The following is a 22,373-nucleotide window of genomic DNA, read 5'->3' as shown; positions in this document are numbered from 1 at the left end:
AGAGGGGACTGGAGGTGGTGTTGTTAGCAGCTACGGCTGCAGAATTTGGGGGAAAGGCAGAATGCCAGGGGATATCAGGTCAAAAGCTTCAGCCTGTGTCCCATCCATGCCAGCTGGCTGGGCTGGTAGGGTCCAAAGGGGCTGACTCACCTCAAGCATGCCTGACAGGCAAGCTTGCTAAGATTCCCAGTTCAGGGCAGCTGTCCAGTAGCCCAGCACTGACAGAGGGGAGGGGCAGGGCCAACAAGAGGGAAAAACACAAAGAACTTGAGATCTCAGTCAACCAACCCATCCCTTCCCCTTCTACCAGCTCCTGAGCTTCCTTGGACCTTTTTCACCACTGCCCCTCATCCCCCAAGGATGATTTGGGAAAGGGATCACCGAATCCATGGAGATGGAGAGGGAAGGGATGTTAGAGGCCATCACAGCCACCTCCCTCCTTTCATGGGTGAAGAAACTGGGACCCAAAGGGGGCAGGTGACTTGCTCAATCAGGGTCACATAGCTAATAAGTATCTGCAGTGGGATTTGAACCCAGGATTCTCTGACTCCAAGCCTAGTACCCTCTCCAGTACAGTATGGTGTCTCTTCAAAATATGCTGGAAGGTGTGAACGTCCCTTTGGGATCTCTGATCTTGCCCAAAGGTTCAGCACTCATGAGAAAGGCCTGGAAGTCAGGAGAACTGGGGGCGGGGGGAGGGGAGCTGGAATGAACCTGACAGACCAGCTAGTCTAACCTCCACATTTTTCAGATGTGGAAACTGAGGCCCAGACAAGGGCAATGACTTGCCTAATGTGGGTCACAAAAAGTATTGGCAGCAGAGTCAAGACTGGGACCCAAGTCTTTTCCTTAGGCTAGGGGAGGAAGGGATCCCAGTTCCCAACACCCTGAGGAGCAATGGAAAATGGCTGAAGACCATTTCTCTTTGGAGCTCATGTCATTGCATAGATAAGTGGAGGAATAGAGTTTCATGAGTCAGGAGGAGTGCCCTCCACCAGCTGGAAAAGAGCTCTTTTCTGGAGGGCATCATGTTCTACAAAATGCTTCAATCTGCAGAGAAGCCCTGCCCCAAATCCCCCCCCCCCACATAAGCATCCTTGTCCTGTTTGCCACCAGAGTGAGGGAAGGGCCCTGCCTGCCCACAGCATGGAGAAATAGAGGGTGTGCAGCCCAGGTTGGAAGACTTGGGGATGAATTGCAGCTCCATAGACTCAGGACCAGTGATTTCCCTTCCCTTCTACCTCTAAGTCTTATGAGATTTCTGAACTTCAGTTTTCTCTTTGGTAAAAGGCTAGGACTACATTGGATCAGCTCTAAGTTTCCTTGAGGGCTAAATCCTATCATCCTATGATCTCCCAGAGCCTCTATTTCCTTATCTGTAAAGAGGGATTTGTCCTGGGTGACTTCCTAATTTTCTTCTGTTTTGAACTACTTTCCCCAACCACCAACATACTTGCTGTAGGCAGCCCTCTCTGCAGGCAGAAAAAGGAGGGGAAGCCTTCAGGCCGAAGAAGTGATCAGGAGCATAAATTTAGTGTTCAAAGGGACCTCAGAGGTCATCTAGTTAACCAATTCACTTTGCAGATGAAACTGAGAAAAGGTGAGTGATTTGTCCAAGGTCACACGGGGACCTTTAGAAGAGGCAGATTTCGAACTGAGGTCCCCAGACTCCAAATTCAGCATGCTATGCCCCTACTGGGGTCAGCAGGGACTGGGGAAATAGATCCCTTTGGTGAACTACACTCCCAGACTCAGCGGAAAGGAGTTGGGGCGGGGGAGGTGGCAGCGATCTACTGCCACTGACTACCTGAGTGTGGATCCCGAGACAGGAAGGGTAAAGAAAAGAGCATCGCCAGGTTAAAAAGAAAAGCCTCCCAATTTGCCCTCTAATGAATGTTAAAGATGCAAAGTCAGACTACAAAGACACCAAAGAGCCAGAAGAGGGGGACGGTGGGGCCGAGAGGGGTGTCCGAACCTGCGCCCCTCTCCATCCCTCAGAAGCGGCAGGAAGTTTAATTTTGAGGCCTGGTGTCTTGGGACTGGCAGTTGCAGGGGCCAAACGGATTCTTGAAGCGGCCCAAGGCCGGCAGAACAGAGCCAGGCTGGGCAAGGGGCGCGGAGCTGCCCAGGGCGCAGGCAGGGTGGTCTCCTTTCCAGAATCCAGCTCGGGCTCCTGTCTTAGCCTAGCCAGGGAGAGAGGGAGTGGAAGGAAGAGAGTTGAGTGGAGGGGGGCTGATGCGGACTGGGAAGGGGGACTTGCTGCAGTCTTGGCGCCCTCTCTGCCCACTGAGCCCAGGTACAAGGCGCCCTCGGGGCCGGGCCGGGCGGGGCAGCAGGGTGGTCTGCTCCAGACAGCCCAGGGCAGCACCACCTCCGTGCCCTTGACCGAGCCGTGTCTGGTGTGCCCGCCCGGGCTCCTCCCGGCCCCTCAGGGAGACCTCGAGGGGCCAGGGTCCCCCCACCCCACCCTTTCCTCGACGCCCCGGGGCTGGGTCTTGGAGCGAGCCTGGCCCAGTGCCAGCCTCCCGCCCTCGCCCTCCCCGGCGCGCGGCCTCGGCGCAGCATTGCAGCGCTGGTCATATGAGCAGGACGCTGAGGGAGGCACTTTTTAATCTTTTCGTACTTGCTTGCCTAGCCCGCTCCGACCCACACCGGCAGCATGTCGATCACAGACTTGCTCGGCGCAGAGGACATTAAGAAGGCGGTGGCAGCCTTTGCAGGTGAGCCGCTTCTTCCCCACCCCTCCCCATCCCACCCTTCCCCACCCTGTCGCCTTTCCCCCATGCCCCATCTCCTCCCCTCGGCAGCCCTCTACCCCAGCATCCAAGCATCTTCGCCCACACAGCCCGGAGACGAAAGGGACCTGGGCTGCATCGAGCAGGGAGTTTGGTAAGGGGACCGGAGGACGCAATAGTGCTTGGGACAAGGAGGACCCAGGAGTCCCCCGGGAGCGCGTTGGCCAGCTCCATGGGTCCTGTCCGCCGCGAGCTTCTCGTCCTCAGAAACTTCCCCACACTCGGGAGGAACTGAGCCGGGGTGCGTGTTCATGCCGGTAGCCATGCCCTAATGAGTGCCCAGGCTAGCTTGGCCAGGAGTCCAGGGCGACCCTGCTCCAGCGGTAAGGGTGGGGACCTGAAAAGGGTAGAAAAAAGGGGTGCCGGAACCAAAGCGAAACACTGGCCCCATCCAAGGAGGAATTCAGCCCAGATGCAGGGGCTAAGTGGATGCTGTGAATTCTCATCTCCGCCCAAGTGATCTGGAGGAGACAGTGTCCAGCCAGGGATCCAAGCCCCTTTTCCTTTCTGGCAACTAAAGATACAATTCCCTCCATTTTTTTCACCATGTACCCCCTTTCTTCATCTCACCTCTCAGTTCCAAGACCCCCTTCTCCCTTCTGGCAACTAAGAAACTCCAATTCCCTCCATTTTTTCACTATGCACACCCTTCCTTCATTTCACCTCTCCTTTCCTGAGCGAGGTACCCTAGTCTCCCAAATGCACAAACAGTATTTTGGGGTTCATCTCCTGCACCACCACCCTCAGCATTCCCTCTCTTCTGAGCTGTCCAAGACTGGCCACCAAGGGAGATGACCTTCCCAAACCCATTGGAGCTTTGAGCTCAGCCAATACATGGACTGTTCAGGGCTATTCTCTCAGCAGTCAACTTTTGGTCCACAAAGAGGATGGAAAATGGGTTGAGGACTCTCCATGCCCGTCTCCCTTTTTCTCTTCCCAGTTCCCCCAGTTTAGGAAGCTCTGACCAGCATCCTTGAACCTTGCCCCTCATTCAGTTCTGCCCACCTACAACTTTCTCCCAGGAACCCCAAACCCTATCTCTAAGTCAGCCAGTCCAGCTCTGTGCCCAACCCCCATGCATCCTCTCCCAGCCATTCCAAGGGTGGGAACTAGGTCCAGATGGTGGGCTTCTTTGCCTTGATGTCCTGGGGGAACGTCCCTCTAGCCTTCCCCTGTCTAACTCCAGGATCACATAATTGTGGCTACCCTGATTTCTCTGGTACCTCCTAAGATGCCTTGTGAGAGCCTAGGACAACCAGCTGAGCCCAGGATGGGGTGCTAAAAGCCCCCCAGTTCTCCCTTCTCAGCATCGTCTCCTAGTCTTACTGTTTGACCTTGAGAGAGCTGCTTACCCTCTCTGTTCCTATTTTCTTCACTCTGCCACAGGAAGCAAGCTAAGAAGTCTTAGCTCCTTCCACCCACCCCAAAAGAGCCCTGGATTCAGAACCACAGGATCCGGGTTCAAATCCTTCCCCTGCCACTTACTAGCTATGTCACCTAAACTTAGGGAAGTCTTTTCATTTCTCCTGGGCTGAAAATGAGGGGGACTGGTCCAGATGACCTCTAAGATTCTTTTCAATTCTCAATCTATGGTCCTATGATCTCACCTTCAGCCACTCCACCCCCCCCAATACTTTATTGAACTGAGATTCTGGAGGCAAAAAGTCTCCAGGTCCCCTTTTGGTTAAGATCCCCTCCCCCCACCTCCCCATCCATGTAGGGCACCCTTCCGAGAGCATTCCCCATCGACTGGGCTAGGAGATGCTGCCTGCTGCAGAACACCATATGTCTCCTGCCTCCTGTCCTGATTAACTGCCCTGCTCCCCGCAGCTGCCGAGTCCTTCAACCACAAGAAGTTCTTTGAGATGGTGGGTTTGAAGAAGAAGAGCAAACAGGATGTGGAGAAGGTGTTCCACATCCTGGATAAGGACAAGAGCGGCTTCATCGAGGAGGATGAGCTCAAGTGAGCTGGCCTGCCCCTCCCCCACCCCCAGGGCTGGGAGGGGATTTGGAGGGGGGTGCCGCTTCCTGGCCAGGGACGCCCCTCATAGATGGGCCTGGCCACCTCCATTTGCACACTTTTTCTGGCAGCAATCAGCCCCCAGCTACCGAGGGAGCCAGACCTAATGGGCTGGAAGACAAAGGCTTCCTCTCCCTTCCATTTCAGGGAAGGCTAAGGTCATTGGAAGAGGGCAGGACTAACTGGGTTAAGTTGGAGGCATTTAATATTTCTAATGGAATGATGTTGTTCAATAATTAAACACTTCTGAGAGCCCCAGCTCTTCCTCAAGAGAGTCTGAGAGTCAGGACAGTCTCCCTTGAGTTCCAAGTCAGTTTCACTGTGTCAGTAGCACCCACACCCCCATCCCCCACCCCTCACCGAGCTCCTTGCCACTTGCTAGCTGGATGACCTTGGGCATGTCACCTATTTTTCTCCATGTCTTGGCTTCACCAATAAAATGGCAGAAGTCAACTAAGGTGCCTTCAGGCTCTATATCTGTGACCCTTTGGCCCAATTCTAACACCACCATCAATCGGAGCTAGGTGGAGACTCAGAGCCCTCATTTTACTAATGGCATATGTAACAGAGGCTGATAGCAGTCAAACGCCCTGTGCAAGGTCACCCAGCTAAGAAGGCACAGTGCTGGAAACCGAACCCAGATCTCCTCACCCACACACAGGTTTGAGAACAAGGTATCTTAACCTTGGCTCTGTGGACTTGACAGTTCTTTTAAAAATATATTTTGATAAATGCATTTCAGCATAACTGTTTGCACTGATTAAGCAACTACTGTGTTTCAGGCACTGTGAAAGGTGATGGGGGGTGCAAAGGTAGACAGACCCTGCCAACAAGGAGTTTACATTCTACCAGAGGAAAAACACATCTACATTATCCCAGTTGTTCCTGGGGTGTTCAGCTTCTTGGGGAAGCTAATACTGGAACTGAACCTTAAAGTGAGCAAGAAGCAAGAAGGGAGGGTGTTTTCGATATAGGGGAAGAGTCTGTACAAAGGCACCTAGGTGGGATGTGGGAAATAGCAGTTTGGCTGGAGCAGAGAGTGTGAGGGCAACAATGTGTAATGAGCCTAGAAAAAGAGGCTGGAGCCAGACCACGTAGGGTGTGAGTGCCAAACAGAGGGATTCGTATTTTATCCTAGAGATGACAGGGAACCTTGGACACTACTGAAGCTATCATTTAGAGGAGGAGGAAATGGAGGATCAGAGAAAGGAAATAACTTCCCCCAGGAATTAACTGCAGAAGCAGGACTGAAGTCTGGGTCCTCTGCCTCCAAATCCCAAGTTCCTTCCACCATGCCCTTCAGTCAGACTGGCATGCATACTTAGAGCCCAGAGAACTTCAGCCTGCCCCTTCCTCTTCTCTGTCCTTTCCTTGCTTAGATTCATCCTGAAGGGCTTTGTACCTGATAGCCGAGACCTGTCAGACAAGGAAACCAAGATCCTCCTGGCTGCGGGGGATAAGGACGGTGATGGCAAAATTGGGGCTGATGGTGAGTAGAGATGGAGGGGCTGAGCACCGAGCACACCCTGGGGCTCCTTGAGTGTCTGTGGAGGTCCCTGAAGCAGAATTCCAAGCCCAAAGACAGATTTACTTGGTGGCCAGAGATCAGAGAAAGCAGAGATTACCCCTTCCTCTTCCCCAAAGAAGCAGAGGGCTGCCACAGTTTGAAAAAAAAAAAAGCATTGGGCTGAGTCGGATGGCCTACAGCTAACACCTGGCCCAACTCTGTGACCAAGCTCTGTAACCTTGGGCAAGTTGCGATCCCTCTCTGGCCTCAGTTTCTCCATCTGTAATATAAGAAGATTGGACTACATGGCTTCTGAGGTCCCTACAAAACAATCCTACTGGGTAAGTCATAAATTATTATCCACAGTTTGTAGACTAACAAATAAAGGCTTAGGCTAGTCAAGTGACTTTCAAAGGTCACATGGCTACTAAGAATTACAGCACAGATGAATTCAGGAGCTCTTGAACCATATCTCCCAACTCGAATTCATTGCTTTACCCCTTAGACTATTCTGCCTCCCTTCATTGTCCCCTTTTCAGTCTCTTTATCCTGACTGTTTCTGCGAGAATCGCTTTGCTAGGAAATGGGAAAGAAAGTCTATGCTGGTTTTAGTGTCCAGGCTTGGTTTTGGAGTAACCAATAATAGCACCTCTCCACTCCAGACTCCAGGAATATTTTCCCCCTCTTTCTCACCAGTATCAGAGTTAAAGTAAAGAAGCAGAAAGATTTAGTAGCTGTGTGATTCTGGGTAAGTGGCTTAACTTCTGTGTGCCTCAGTTTCCTCATCTGTCAAATGAGGACTCTGAACTTGATGACATCTAAGGTCCCTTTCAGTGTGAAATCTACGATGCCAAGTAGGGGAACTAGCTGCAAAGGAAAGCCTCAGGTTTGCTCTCCACTTTTTGGTTATTTGGCTGACCAAGTTCCTGCATCATTGGTCGAGGCTGCCACAAAAACAGAGCTAGCCCCAGTTTCCCAGTTCCTCCCGAGCTCTGCCCGCGTCACACTTGCCCCTTCTCTCAACGGCAGTCCATTCGGGCTGCTCCGAAGTGCTCAGGAAGGCTGGGATGCTTGACTGGGTGTGAGGGCTTTCTGTGTGTTGCCTTCGAGAACACAGAACAAGTGCTCTGTCCACGGCCCCCCTCCCTCCCTCCCTCCCCCTCTCTATCCTATGCTTTTGATACTAAAGACTCATTAATCATTTGGTGACCAGGGTGAAATTCTGCCTTCTGCAGCTGCTCAGGATAATGAATCAGATATCCCTAACAGAGAAGCACAGAATGGTAGAGCTGGGAGGGGCCTCTGAGATCATCTGGTCCAAACCTCTCTTTTTAAAGGGGGAAACTGAGGCCCAGGCGAAAGGTAGTGCTCTGCCCAAAGTTACAAAGCTAAAAACTGGTAGCACAAGGATTAGAATCTGGCTCTTTTGACTCCTAATTCAACCATACCCTGCTGCTTCCCTCAAGCCATCCTTCCTCAGCTTCCAAACTTCTGAGAGCAGTTCAGGAGATGGAGACATTGCCAGCTCCACAAGGGGACCTTGGGCGAGTCGTTCTCTCTCTCTCTCTCTCTCTCTCTCTCTCTCTGGGCCTGAGTTTCCTCCCCAGTAAAATGAGGGAGAGGATCTAAATGACCTCTGATGTCCCTCACAGCTCTAAAATGATGGTTCTGTGAGCCTAGCTCCAACTTCACTTTGATTTCCTAGAGGTCTCAGGCTTTCTAGAAAAGCCTAGGAGCCCAAGAACATGCTTCAGATCAGGAGAGGAGAAGGAGAATGCTGAACTTGGAATCAGCAGCCCTGAGTTCAAATCCTGACTCCACCACTTGCTACTTATGTGCCCTGTGACAAGTTATGTAACCTTGGGCAAGCCAGTTAACCACTTGGTGACTCAGTTTCCTCATCTGTAAAATGATGAGTTGGATTCAACAGCTTCTAAGACCCTTCTAGCTCTAAATTTATGGCCCAATATTCCTAAATGCCTCAATTTCCTCATCCATAAAACGAGGAGGGTCAGTAAGATGACTCTGATCTTCCTCCTACTTCTAGAGCTGTGATACTTCAGGTTTCCTTGAGAGGAACGAGGTTTCATCTTTTTTTATATATGTGTCAGTGTCCTTGAGAACTATCCTTCTTTTAGGAAGCAGCTGGATGGAAAGTGGAGATAGCAGTGAATTGGGAGTCACGAGGCTTAGATTCAAAACCATCTTCTCCTACTAACTGTCTCTGGGTCCCCGAGGTGAAAGGAAAGGAAGCAGGGGGAAGGCCTCTTCAGCCTCCTCATCTATAACTTCAGGGTTTTGGATTTAAATGGTCTCTAAAGCCCCATTCAGCTCTGACTTTCAGTAACTGTGTAAGTGATCTAGCAGGTATACAGCTAGGTAAACAGCAAACTAATTAGCATTCCCTACTCCACCCCTCACTAGCTCGGCTCCTGACCTTGGACAGGTGGTGCTCCCTCCTTTTCCCAGTCCCTGACCCAGTTTCTCCAACAGGAGGAGGGGGCTGGCCACATTGGCCCATAGACAGTGTCCATGTTGCTCTTCAGTTCTCTGAAACCCCAATTCCTACAAATAATCCCTAAAAATTAGGGGCTCATCTCTATTCAGCGGTCAATGACAGTCATTCACAGACATGCCTTAGCAGTCAATTCCCACACCCTGCTCCAGGAGGCAGGTCAAGACTGGGCATACAGGTATTCTGAGCCCTGTTTAGGGGAAGAAGAAACTGAGATAGAGAGAGGAAATTGGCCCACTGTTTGGGGGGTGGGGCGGGGAGAATAGGTCTGTAGAAAAAAAGAAGGCTGGAATTGGAGGTAAGAGAACCAGATACAAATTGTCATTTGATTGCAACCTTGGACAAGTGTTCCCATCTCTAGGCCTGAGTTTTCTCATCCCTAAAGCCAGGAGATCAAACCAGATATCTCTAAAGCACTTTCTAGTTCTTAACATTCTATGCTGCAAATATTCAATGTTCTAAGGTCCTTCCCCTCCCCCCAACTCTAGCATCCTTGGTTCTAAGGTCCCGTCCAACTCTTTGAACATATTCTGTGTTTTAAGGTCCCCCAAGCTCTGACATTCTGTTTTGGGATCTCTCCAGCTCTGACAGATCTAGCCTAAGTTCCCTTCAAGCTCAGAAATCCTCTCTCCCAGCTCACATTCCCCTCCCAGTTCTGACATCCTATTTTCTAAGCTCTAACATTGCGTGTTCTCAGGTCCTTTCCATCTCTACCAGTTTATGTTCTACGGCTGGCATCTCAGTACCCAGCCTAGTATTTTAACCCCTAAAACTACTGGCACCCAAAGGTTTCAGACGCACAGCACCTTATTCTGCTGGGCAACGGCCTACATATTTTTCACATAAGGGTCCTATGCCCAGAATCTCAAAGCTGGACCAGACCTCAGAAGGCCTCCAGTCCCATATGTATCTGAGCAAGAAGGTTCTCCCTCTCTCTCCCTCCTCTCCTCTTCCCTCCCCTCCCCTCCTCTCCCCTCCTCTCCCCTACTTCTTCCTCTCCCCTCCTCTCCCCTCCTTCTTCTTCCTCTCCTCTCTCTCTCCCTCCTTCCTTGTTTTCTCTCTTGTTCCTCTATTTCTCTCCTCTTCCCTCCTTCTCCCTCTTTGTCTCCTTCCTTCTTTCTCCTTTCCTCTCCTCTTTCCCTCCTACTCTTTCTCCCTCTTTCTCTCCTTTCCTCTCTCCTCTGTCCATCTCTCTCTCTCTCTCTCTCTCTTCTCTCTCTCTCTCTCTCTCTCTCTCTCTCTCTCTCCTCTAACAAGGGGCCATCCAGCTTCTACTTTAAGATCTCCACTGAGATAGAACCTCTTACCTTATGACTGTTTCTAGGCCTCAGTTTCCCCATTTCTCAGATCTATAAAATGAGGGGGCTTCCTGACTATGACAGTCTACACAAGGTATTCATTTCCATGATAATAACAATAGCTAGCATGTATTTAGCACCTGGTGCATGTCAGGAACTGTGCTAAGCATTTTACAATGATCTCATTTTATCTTCACAACAACCCTGGGAGGCTGGTACTTTTAATGTCCCCATTTTACTATTGGGGAAACTAAGGCAAACAGAGGTCAAGTGACTTGCTGAGGGTCATACAGCTAGTAAGTGGCTGAGGCTCAGTTGGAACTCAGGTCTTTCTGACTCCAGGCCCAGTGCTGTATCCACTCTGCTATCTCACTGCCACAATAAGTACATCAGCCAGTTATAAGCAGAGCTCAATGAGAGTTGGCTGAGGGGATCTCTAAGGCCTCTTCTAACACTGAGATTCTGAGAGAGGAGTGAGGAAGGAAATCCATGTAACTGTGGGTAGTAGCTTTGGGCTGTATGACAAATAACAAGAATGATAATGCCTTGTTTGTGTGTATGTTATAAAATCTAAATGAGAGACAGAGAGACAGAGACAATATTCACATAGGATCTTTGTGTCCCAGCCCCCTTTGCAAGTCAGTCTGATGAAGCCTATTGACCTCTTTTCAGAACCGCGCTTTTAAATAATTGAAAGAAATATTACATTTCAGTTAGAGGTCAGTCAAAGTAAAGCTGTTATTTTTTTCCCTTCCAAGTTCCTGGATCGCCTGAAATCTATCCACAGACCTTAAGGGTCCATGGACCAAGTCCCTTAACTATAGATTAGGACTTGGAGACCCAAGGAGACTGAGTGGTTTGTTGAAGGTCACACAGGTACTGACTGACCAAGACAGCATTCAGTTCCTTGCCCTTGGACTCTAGATTGAGCCTTCTTTTCAAGGTGCTTCTGCTGCCTCTTCTTTCATGGCCCAGTGAGGTGGTCAGGGGCTGGAACTCTTATACCCATTTGGCAGATAAGAACATGGAAACACAGCAAAGTCAAAGGATTTCTCCAAGGTCAAACAGCCAAACCAGAAGTGAGGCCAGAACTCAGATCCCCCGACTCCCTTGTGCTTTCCACTGAGGCAGAGCCTAAATTGGAGAGTTATTAATGGTTTAAGTGCAGAGCTGGTGGCTCATTCATATTCCCAGGCGGACTTGGACTCAAGACATTGTGTCTCTGCACCAGATAAGATGTAGCCCAGGGGGCAGGAGATGTCATTATGTAACTAGCCTATGGTTTAAAAAATAACTGAAGTTAGGAGGAATGAAGACACTTTCTCTTTCTGCATTGCTTCCCCCATCCCCTCCAAATAGTTAAGCTAATGGAGTCATTTGTCTCAGGGCACAGGGAGCCTCAGAGTTTTGTTCCATTGGAAGCCAGAGCTGGCGATGGAGGGTTGGCATTACTGTTGTAATTATCTTGATCCTGCCACTGTCTTGGGTAGATGTATTCTCCTTCTCTGCTTCTCTGCAACAATCTTTGTAGTGGTGCTAACTGACATTTAAACATCACGCACTCACTCATTTTTAGCCTCACAACCAGGCTGAGATTCTATGAATATTCCTGGCCCCATTTTACAGATGAGGAAACTGAAGGTCAGAGAAGGCAATTAACCAGGGCTCACACAGCTAGAAAATAGTAGGGGTGGAGATGAATCCCGATCACCCATCAGAGCAGGTCAAGCATTCTAACCATTGTACAACACTGCTTCTAAGAAGGAGGAAGTCTTCCCCTTTCTACGGTTTTATATGGTTTACAAAGGATTTTTCTTGCAGTGATAATCATGTAATGTAGAAGTAATCTAAAAATCATGGCTAGCATTTATAAAGCACTTTAAGGTTTACAAGGGCTTCCCATTGCCACCCTGGGAGGCAGGAGCTATTATGATCCTCATTTGACAGAGGAGAAAACTGAGCCTCACAGCAATTTAATGACTTGCCCAAGATCATTCAGTGAATGGCTAAGGGGTGACCTGATTCTCCCCATCCTATGCATAAAAACTTTTTTAATAAGATGCTGGCACAGTTGTTAATTATGGCCATGGATGACTGAACACAAAGAAATGGGCTTAGCTCAGAAAAAGGATTACATTGGATCATGGATTTTGAGTTGGAAGGATCCTCAGTGGAATCTCGTCCAACCCTCTCATTTGGCAGATGGGAAAAAGAAGCTCATTTGAACCTAGGTCCTCCTGACTTCAAGTCCAATGCTTCTAGCCACTAGACCACAAAATGGCAGAATGAACCCTTCCAACCCATGTCACCATCAGTGTGTTGTGGGAAAATCACCAGATTTGGAGTAAGAATGTCATAGAAATGTAGATTCAGAGTGAGGACTTCCAAGGCCCCTTACTTTACAGATGAGGAAACTGAGGTATGGGTACCTTTGCTCAAGTCACAAAGGTTGAAAGTGTCTGAGGTGGGTTTTGAACCCAGGTCTTCTGATTTTAGACTAAATGTTCTTTTTGCTACAAGCTGTGTGACCTTGGATAAAGCACTCTACCTGAATCTCACTTTGTCTATCTGTATAATAAGAGGTTTGGACCAGGTGATCGCTAAGGGAACTTCCAGCTTTAATTTAATCAGTGGAAACTGAGGCTCAGGGGGAAAGTAACTCACACCAGGGTCTTCTAATGCCAAATATAATGCATTATATTCCAATCACACCAATGTTCCAACATTTTGTAGGAAATGGTAAAGGAAGGTAGCATAACCTTTCTGCTCATTAATCGGAGCTCAGGAATTTACTGGCTATGAGTTCCTGGACAAGTCACTAGGGGCTCAGTCTCCACATCTGTGGAGATCAGGAGGTGGGGCTAGACAGCTCTGAGTCTTAGCTCAGATCCCGCAATCTCAGGGGATCCTGGGACTCAGATGAAGAACTGAACACAAGAGAACAGGCAGCTCCCCAACCTTTCACTCAAGTCCCTTCTTTTAAGTTTCAGGCCCGCACTTTCAGCTAATCAGCTTGTCAATAGCTTCTAAATTTGTCAGATCCACACAGAGACTTGAAGGAGGACACATAAAATTAAGCTAATTTCAGTTTCCTGAGGGACATCAAAGGACAGTCTTGTGATTCTCCTCCTCCTCCTCCTCTTCCTCCTTCACCGCCATCGCCACCTCCTTCCTTCAGGGCCTTTATTGATTGGGAGGATGAGGGTGTGGGAAAGAAGCTCCAGAAGGGGAGAAGTCTCCAGGTTTTCTGCAGACAATGGTTCTTGGGTTTATTCTAGGGGATGGCTAATTGCTTAGTCAATTTCCCTGAAGGAAGATTTGCCCACAGCCTGTAATAGTATAGACTAATCACCGTATATAATACTTGCTCTGTACAGCTCATGAGACAGACAGCCAACGGTGGTGAATTAAACCAGTTTCAGAGTCAGGAAGACCTAGGTTCAAGTCTGACTGTGTGACCCTGGGCAAGTCACCTAACTTCTCAGTGCCCCTAGGCAACCCTCCAAGACTTCTAGTTGCAAAAAAGAGGCTCACCTGCATTGCTCAAAGATGTTTCCTCCACCAAGGAAATCACAGGACCCCCCACCAAACCCACCATAATATACTGGCGTTCTATATTATAATATTAACAATATGTTCTTATATTAGCAAATGATATTATAATATTTTATGCAAAACAATGTCTTTAACATTTCTATTGGCTTTCATTAACATTTTCCCAACTGGAACAAGTGGGATTTGGTTAGAATCTAAATCTTGCCACATGTTACCTATGGGATATGGAAGTATCCACAGGCCTCCATTTTCTCACCTAGAAAATGAAAGAACTGCTCTATATGACTTCCCGTGTGGATCAATGGTCCATCCCCACAAACTGTAAGGAAGAGAGATTCAGACTGTGATTTCAGCCAGGGAGGGAAATCACAGTAAGGAAGTTCCCTCCTGAGATGCAATCTGGTAATTCACTTGTAACTTTGAGTCCTAGAGTACTGCCTGAGGGCATTTTTTCCCTTCATTTTATCATTACAACATCCCTGGGAAATAGATACTATTACTATCCCCATTTTTCAGATGCAGTTAAGGTTAAGTGACTTGCTCAGGTATCCAAGAGAAGAATTCAACCCAGGTCTTCTCCTTCTGAAGAAAGACAAGCTCCTGTTTATGCCACTCTAACTCTCCTATGAGACAAGCAGGAAGGGTTATTAGCCTAGCTGCTGTGACTTTGGGCAAATCATTTCCACTTTCTGGGCCCCCAGAGTCACTTCCACTCTCTGGGCTTAATTACAGTGGCTCATTAATTAAGATTCCCAAAGTGTTTTCCTCAAAGGGATACATGAAAGTAAGAAGTGGGTCTACTACTGTCCTCATTTTGTAGACAACAGAACTGAGGCTCAGAAGATGAGGCTACACAGCTAATAAGCATCAAATTCTGAAGGCAAATCTAGATTTGATTCAAAGGCCATTCCTTAACTTTTCCACCAGTAACCAGCATGCATGTGGCATTCGGGGCTCTCACAGACTTATTCAGATTAGCTTGCTTGGTCCTCAAACAGCTCCAAGAAACATGACTATCCATCCACTCCTGTTTGACAGATGAGTTAACTAAGGTTCCCAATAATTTGATCAGGGTCACAAAACTGGGCCTGAAGCCCACATTTTCTGAATCCACTATTGAGTATCTGTCTACTACCTAGCCTTAACCACTGAATGGGTGTTGCCTTAGTCAGACTGAGACCTGTTAAAGACCTGAGCTTAAAGAGCACAAGGTCCCCCACTGCATCCTGGGCTATCTCTAGTTGTCCTGATCTATATCAGATGACTCCTGAGGACAGAGTGAGGTCGGTGACTCTGCACAGCCCTCCCTCACTTCAGTCCAATTCACTTGCATGTCATGGCATCACCTCCCTGATGTCATGGTCCTTTCAAGAATGAAGGACAAACGACTACACCATCACCCTATCAATCTATCAACCAACCAACAAATGATTATTAAGAGAATCAGGATCATCAGTGCTGAGCACACCCACTGACACATAGTAGGTGCTTAATAAGTGCTTATTGACTAGCTCACTACTCCAGCCAGGTACTGTGCTAGTCTCTAGAGACCCAAGACAAGACAGTTCCTTGCCTTAAGAAGCTTACAGTCTATCAGAGAAGACAACATGTACTTCTATAGGGAAAGGGAAGGGCACTGAGCATTTACTAAGCACACTGCACTAAGGCTTTTTGAGCATTTTCTCATCTGATCTCAGCTGGAAGGGACCTTAGAGACCAGTCCCCTCATTTCACAGATAAGGAAATGGAGTTAAGTGACTTGCCCAGGATCATGTAGTTAGTAAGGATCGGAGGCAGGATTTGAATTGAAAGGCTTTCTCACCCCAAGCCCAGCACCTTATCCACTGTGGTTCTAGCTGTTTTGTGTAAAAAATAAGTACAGAGTAATTTGGGGGGATAAGGCCCTAGTAGCTGTGAATGCGTTCGTGTGGGATGCGATAGCTGAGCTAAATCTCAAAGGGAAATGAGGCAGAAGGGAGGCTGGAGAACATTCTTTGAATGGGGAACAGGCTGGGCTGTCCATGAGACAGGAATGGAGTGGTGCAGGTTGTGCAGAGGTCTGAATGCCAAGCTAAGGAGCCTTATTTGATCCAAGAGACACTAGGGAGCTACTATTAATGTTTACTGAATAGACAGAAAGGTGTAACATCACCAACCTCCCTATCAACTCTACTTAGTCCTTGAGATTCATCTGCCATCTACCAGGATCCTACTTTGCTTGTCTGTGCACAGCACACATTCTGCCTGATGTAGCCCACTTCCTTGAAAATAAGGCATTGGTCAGCAGTTTACTGTCTGTTTCTACATTGAAAGAATTCTTTGACTATTTCCCTTGACGAATTCACCAATCCCCCAAGAATGCCTACCTATCTGCACCTAGAGATTGATGATCAATAAACTGCTGTTGACCTGAAGAGGGTTCTCTAGCGATGTGCCACAGGGCTCTTGCTTTGGTCTTGTGAAATCTATAGAGATGGCACAAAGCTTGACGGGCTAGTTTATGTGTTGGAGGACACAATCAAAATCCAAAAGTTTTTCAACAGGCTAGTATAACGGGATGAATCTAAAACAATGTAATTTAAAAGGGATAAATGTAAAGTCATACACTTGGGTCCAAAAACACCAATCACATCAGTACAAAATGAGGGAGACGTAGCTGTGTGGAAACAAAGTCTGAGGGGTTGATGAACCACAACTTCAGTGTAAGCCAGCAGTATAATACGGAAGCCTCCACCCCCAAAAAAGTTCTGGTTCTTTTTCAGGTTTCACTAGCAGAAGTGTGGCATTAGAAGTAGGGATGTGACAGACTCCTACTGTCTGCCCTGCTCAGACTGTGTCTGGAGTATTATAGTCAGTAGTGCAGGATACCACATTCTAGAAGCAGCACTGAAAAACGAGAGAAGAGGATGAGTGAGATGGACCCATACCTCATGTGAACTGGTTAAATGGACTAGGGGGTATTTATCCAGGAAAGGAGAAGATTTGGGGAAGACCATAACTTCCATCCACTCCATCTCATTCTGGCCTCTGGAGACCCCATGATGACAAACCCCCAATTCTACTATAGTCCTAAAGATAATGATTGTAAGCTCCTTGAAGGCAAGGACTATTCGATTCAAAGCAATTCAATTCAGTTCTGTCTTACTAAGTTCAACTATATCTTTGCCAAGAAAATCCCAAAGGGGGCCACAAAGAGTTGGACACAACAGATATAGATAGATAGGTATGTGTGTATGTGTGTGTATAGAGTGTTGAAGACAGTGCCTTGCACATAGTAAGGGCTTCACTTAAATTCAACAAGTAGGTGTCCTTCATGTAGCCTGGTATGCAAGGTCCTGGCCCTCGGGGGAAAGGATTTGATCTGTGCACCAAGTATGACCACACAAAAGAATACACAAATGCATTCTAGAATTCAATCCAATTTGATTTACAGAACCATGAAATGTTGTTTGAGAGATGGCTGAAGCTATCCAGACCAAACCAGACATGTTTCAGATGAATAATCTGTGACCCAAGGAGGTCAGATGAAGTCCTACAGATGGAAAGGATGATATTTGAGATCTGAACTCAGGTCCCTAGATTTCAGAATCAGTAATAGTTCTACATTACCACACTCAATAAGCATTTATTAAGCTCCTACTATATACCAGGCACTGTGCTACGTGTTGGGAAGATTTATAAGGTAAAACTGTGCCTGCCCTCAAAGAGCTTATATTCTATTAGAGAAAAAAATGTGGTTAGATGCCCCAGAATAGACAGTAATGTAAACTACATATACATGTGTCATAAAGGACATTTGGATTCATTCCAATGTTACCAAAGGGAGTGCTAGCCTACTCCAAATACAATGTTCTGGGAGGGGTATGTGGATATTGCTAATGGGGACAAGAGACAGCAGACAACAAAGGCTCCTGAAGGAGGCACCAATTGGGTATGAGTGGTAATTCCACAGAGGGCAGAGAGGTGAGAAGATAAAGAGACAAATGTGAACAAAGGAACAGAGGAAGGACAGTGAATACTTCAGTTTGGCCACAGGTATGGAATGCATTGAGGGGAGAAGGAGGAGATCATAGGGTTTAGACCTGAGAGGGACTCCAAAAGACGAATCCAACCTCTTCATTCTTCAGAGAAGGAAAACTGAGGTTCAGAGAGGAGTCATGGGATCCTAGCTGAGAGGGTCAGAGACCTAGAGTTGGAAAGGATGCCCCCTCCCAGGTCATCTCACCCGAGTTCTTCATTTTATAGTTAAGGAAACTGAGGCCCAGAAAGAGAAAGATGACTTATCCACTCTCCTATGTGATCATAGATATAGATATAGATATGGAAAGATCCTCAGGACCCATGTGGTGCAACCTCCTCATTTTACAGATGAGGAAATTTAGGCCAAGAGAATTCAAGTTCAACTTGCCCAGACTAATGAGGTGATGATGGCTAGACCTGACATGCATACGGATGCACAAATGGGAGTGGATGACATTGCCACGGGGGAGGAGTATAAAAGGGAAGAGTTCTAAAAAGAGAAACTCACTTTGCGGGGTCAGGGAAAAGATTCAAGGCCATTTAAGGTCACAGAAGGAAGAATTAGAGCGACATATCAAGTCTGTCATCTCTGAAACCAAGGGAGGGGAGTACTCAGAAGGGGGGGCAGGGGATGAAATGCTGTGGAGGGCTTACGAAGGGCGAGGGGCATTTTTAAGGCCACTGGATTTGGTGTTTGGGAAGTTATTGGTGATCTTAGAGAAAGCACACTTGGGAAAGGATGGGGGACAAAAGTTAGGGGAGTGCGGTAGAAAGGGTGTTGACGCTGGAGACAGAGGACCTGGGTTTGAGTCCTACCTACGCCTTTTACTGCTTGTGTGACCTTGCCTCTCTAGGTCCCAATTTCCTCATCTGAAAAAAAGGAGAAGGGAGACTCAGTGAGGGGACTCAATGAGAAGGGACCCAAAGGTCCCCTTGCAGCTTTCATTCTACGGTCCTTTGATTCTTCTTGCCCTCATCTCTTAGTTTCAGGCTTGAAATGCCCATGCAGTGTAGTGGGCTTGAGAGTCAGCAAGAAAGCGAAGCTCGGGGAAAACAGAGTTGGCAACATGATTTCATTAATCAGCGCATTAACTGGATGCCAGTAGGTACCCAGCCTGTACCAGTACCTGCAAAGAATACAAAGCAATGTCAGGCCCAGTCTTCACCCTCAAGGAATTTACCATGTGACTGGGGAGTCATGAAGTAAACACGAGAAAAACTGAGTAGCAAGTTAAGAGTTAAAAAGCCAGGAAAGGTGACAGCATCAGAGATGTCATGATGCAGCAGATGTCTGCTACGTGCCAAGTGAATGGGACAGGCAATCGCTGCGATGCTCTCGGAGGAGAGAGAGGGCACAAGGTACAGAATAGTCAAGGAGCCATCCTTGGAGGGGGCCTTGGAGCTGTAGATGGTAGAAGAGAGCTCAGGGCTCACCAGGATCAAACCCCTCATTTGGCAAGTGGGGAAACTGATGCCAAAGATATCACAGGACTGCCCAAGGTCACACAATAATGAGGGATTAAAAGCCAGGTCTCCTGTCCCACGCCAGAATGAGCACAGTATTGTAGAAATGAAAGAGCCCCATAGACCATCTAGTCCAAATCTTTCTTTTTGTTGATGAGAAAACAGAGACCCAGATGTATGAACCCACTGGCCCACACTCACGTAGACCATAAGCAGCAGAGCGGCGATATGCTAAAGGATCCTTTTTATTGTGCAGCTGTGTCAGACTCTTTGTGACCCCATTTGGGGTTTTCTCAGCCAAGACAATGGAATAGTTTGCCATCTCGTTCTCCAGCTCATTTTACAGATGAGGAACCTGAGGTAAACAGGGTGAAGTGACTTGCCCAGGGCGCCACAGCTAGGAAGTGTCTGAGGCCAGATTTGAACTCAGAAAGATGAGTCTTCCTGCCTCCAGATCTGGCACTCTATCCATCTCACCACCTAGAGCTGGAAGAGACCAGAATCCTGCTGGCCCAATGACCCCATTTTACAGATGAGGAAACTGGGCCCAGAGAGAAGCCTGAGATCACACAGGTAGTATTCAGCAGAGCCCAGATTTGTCAGAGGATTGTTAACTTGGAGACCAAAGGAACTTCAGACACCTTTTAGTTCAACCCCCTCAAAAGTTAATCTCAGAGAAGTTAAGTTATTTGCCCAAGGTCACATGGGTACAAAGGGGCAGAGCTGGCATCTGAACTCAGTTCCTCTGACTCCCAACCCACTGCTCTTTCCTTGGAGACTTGGAATGATGTTTGAGGGTCACCTCCTCCCCTTATTTTTGGCAAACAGGAGCCCATGAGCCCTGTGGCCTCCAGGCCAGGTCTGCTCCTGGGTTTGTGAGCAGCAGTGTGCAGCTGCCTGTCCCCTGCCTTCATCAACGTCCCTTGGATTCATTTCCCTTTGTCTTTCCTCTGCCCGCTCCCACTCTCCTTGTCATTTCTTGCAGAATTCACAGCTCTCGTGGCCGAATCATAAACGGCTCTGACCACCCCAGGCCCTCTGACTGCCCCTGAATGACCGGATTCTAGTCGCCTCCTGCCAACCTCCTTGGTTTCTCTCCTTTTTATTTATGCTATTTTTTACTCCAACTGTTCCCTGCAGCCCTGTAACTCTATCACTACTCTGGAAAATGCTGGTAGAAACAATAAAGGTCAAATCCACCTGACTCCTGATACTCTGATGAGCCAACCCTCTCTTGCCTCATAGAGAGTTTGCTTTTGGTTTGGAGAAGGAAGTTTCTTGGGGGGATGGTGGGGCGTGGTCTGGGAAATGCGACTCACAAAACAACTCAGACTTTGTAAGATCCCTCATGTGTACTGTCTCATTTGGCCCTCACAACACTCCTGGAGGGGAGGTAGTATAAATGGGTTATTCTCATTTTACAGGTGAATAAACTGAGGCCCCAAAAGGTCAAGTGATTTCTCAAGGTCACAGAGCTTGTAAGTGTCAAGGCCATAACTCCTCACTTAAAGGATGTTAATCTGAAAGAAAACCTAGAGATTATCTAAGCCTACGGTAAAGTGGAAGAGCTCTGGATTTGGAATCAAAAGACATGGGTTCAGATCCTCACTTAGCCACTTACTATCCATGTGACCAGTTTCTTCACCTCCCTGGACCTCAGTCTTCTCATCTGTAAAATTAACAGGCTGGGCTAGACGACCCTTCAGGCATCTTCCAGCTCAAAATCTTTGATCTTAGTGAGTGTTAGAGCTGGAAGGGACCTTAGAGTTCATCCGAGCTGCCTTTACAAAGGGGTAAACTGAGGCTCAGAATGGAAAGAGTGACTTGTCCACAGTTACAGAAATGGTCATTGTCCAAAGTTGGCACTTTTCCCATTTTCCATTCTCAGGGCACTGCAGTATTACTATCATCCTCAGTTTTTAGATGGGGAAACCACAGCCCAGAGAGGTTAAGCCACTGTCCAGGGTCACACAGCTAGTAAGAGCAGAGGACATGGTTTTTGTTGCTGCTAGATTTTGACCCAACCCTCCACACTTCTTGGGACACATCCCAGAATTCCTCTGAGAATATGCTTTTAGCTCTAATGGATCATCTGTCTCACCTGTTCTTAATCAACCTATGGCTTTTGACTGGGCATCTGTCCTCAGCACTGTAGAGGAGGCAAGAGAAGACAGTCCCTGCCCTCAAGGTTGCCTATATCCAACTTGAGACAAAGAGATGAGATACACACAAAACCACAAGAGACTCAGAAATGACCCTGTCATATAAATGGGCATTGATGTTCCTTGCTGCCGTCACAATGGCCAGGAGTGTCAACAGCCCTTGACTTCTGGAACAGGCACAGATAAGCAGAGGTTTCCCCAAAACACTGTCATAAGTCCTCTGCTGACCTTGAAGGGCAAATTCATCATCCCCCCAAACATTAGGTGTTTTCTGTTCCCAAGACCTCAGGCAGCTCATAGCACAGCTTGCCACATAGGACTTCCCCAGGGACATAAGCGACTCAGACACCCAAACACCTGGAAAAAGCAACTCAGGAAAACCAAATCTCCAGAATAAAACTTCAGTGCTAAAACATAAGCATATGAGACCAAATTCCGGAAGCCAAACTTCCTCCTCCACTCCTGCTCTTCCTCATAGCTGAAGCCACAACATAGGGGGCAGTGGAGAGAACACCAGCCCAGATGTTTTGGGTCTTTCTGTCTTCATCTACTGCAGGCAGCACCCTCATCAGAGGTACCGATTGCTACCTTCTTGTCCCCGCAGCTTAGCTGTCCTTCCTCCAGGTTTTTTGGTTTTTTGTTCCCAGGGAGATGATGACCTAGTTCATCTAGTTCATCTGTTAAAGCCCAAGCCCCTCTCCATCCCAACTGGAGCCCAGCCCACAGCCAAGCATCCATAAATTCCTCCACTCTCCACCTCTGTCTTTGTAGGAGTCTGGCCAGCATGAGGATGGGGAGCCCCCATGGACTAAAGGTGACAATAACATGTTTCCCTGGAGTCTTGTGCCACAATTTGGAACACACCTGTCCCGTCCTTGCTGAGAGGGGAAATCAGTATGTGTCCATGAGGAGTGGCAGACTCAGGGATAGGAGGAAATGAGGGAGGTGCCTATCAACACAGTACTCAAGAGCCCGAGGCAAAGATTCATCACAGCCATAAGTTAAAACAGTCAGAGATGGACCAAACTCTGGAATGG

At 47.9% G+C, this 22,373-nt stretch overlaps 1 protein-coding gene across 1 annotated transcript; it reads left to right on the top strand.

Moving 5' to 3' along the window:
- The first annotated feature begins 2,497 nt into the window (after window positions 1-2,497).
- On the top strand, window positions 2,498-20,378 carry PVALB (parvalbumin). The gene is made up of 4 exons (XM_020982502.2): window positions 2,498-2,720; window positions 4,626-4,758; window positions 6,195-6,304; window positions 20,160-20,378. The coding sequence occupies exons 1-4, from the start codon at window positions 2,660-2,662 to the stop codon at window positions 20,186-20,188; spliced, it is 333 nt and encodes a 110-aa protein (XP_020838161.1). The 5' UTR covers window positions 2,498-2,659; the 3' UTR covers window positions 20,189-20,378.
- Window positions 20,379-22,373: the final 1,995 nt, after the last annotated feature.

Source organism: Phascolarctos cinereus, unplaced genomic scaffold, assembly GCF_003287225.1.
Source record: "Phascolarctos cinereus isolate Bilbo 61053 unplaced genomic scaffold, phaCin_HiC Scaffold_1;HRSCAF=81, whole genome shotgun sequence".
In the NCBI taxonomy this organism is placed as follows: Eukaryota; Metazoa; Chordata; class Mammalia; order Diprotodontia; family Phascolarctidae; genus Phascolarctos; species Phascolarctos cinereus.
Note: the sequence above shows the minus strand (reverse complement) of the source record. Positions and strands in the feature narration are given on the sequence as shown.

Excerpts from the sequence above, each read along its gene's own strand:
- PVALB (XM_020982502.2), top strand. The coding sequence starts at position 2,660 with ATGTCGATCACAGACTTGCTCGGCGCAGAGGACATTAAGAAGGCGGTG. Across the intron at positions 2,721-4,625 it reads GGCGGTGGCAGCCTTTGCAG|CTGCCGAGTCCTTCAACCAC; the intron begins GTGAGCCGCTTC and ends TGCTCCCCGCAG. Across the intron at positions 6,305-20,159 it reads TGGCAAAATTGGGGCTGATG|AATTCACAGCTCTCGTGGCC; the intron begins GTGAGTAGAGAT and ends CATTTCTTGCAG.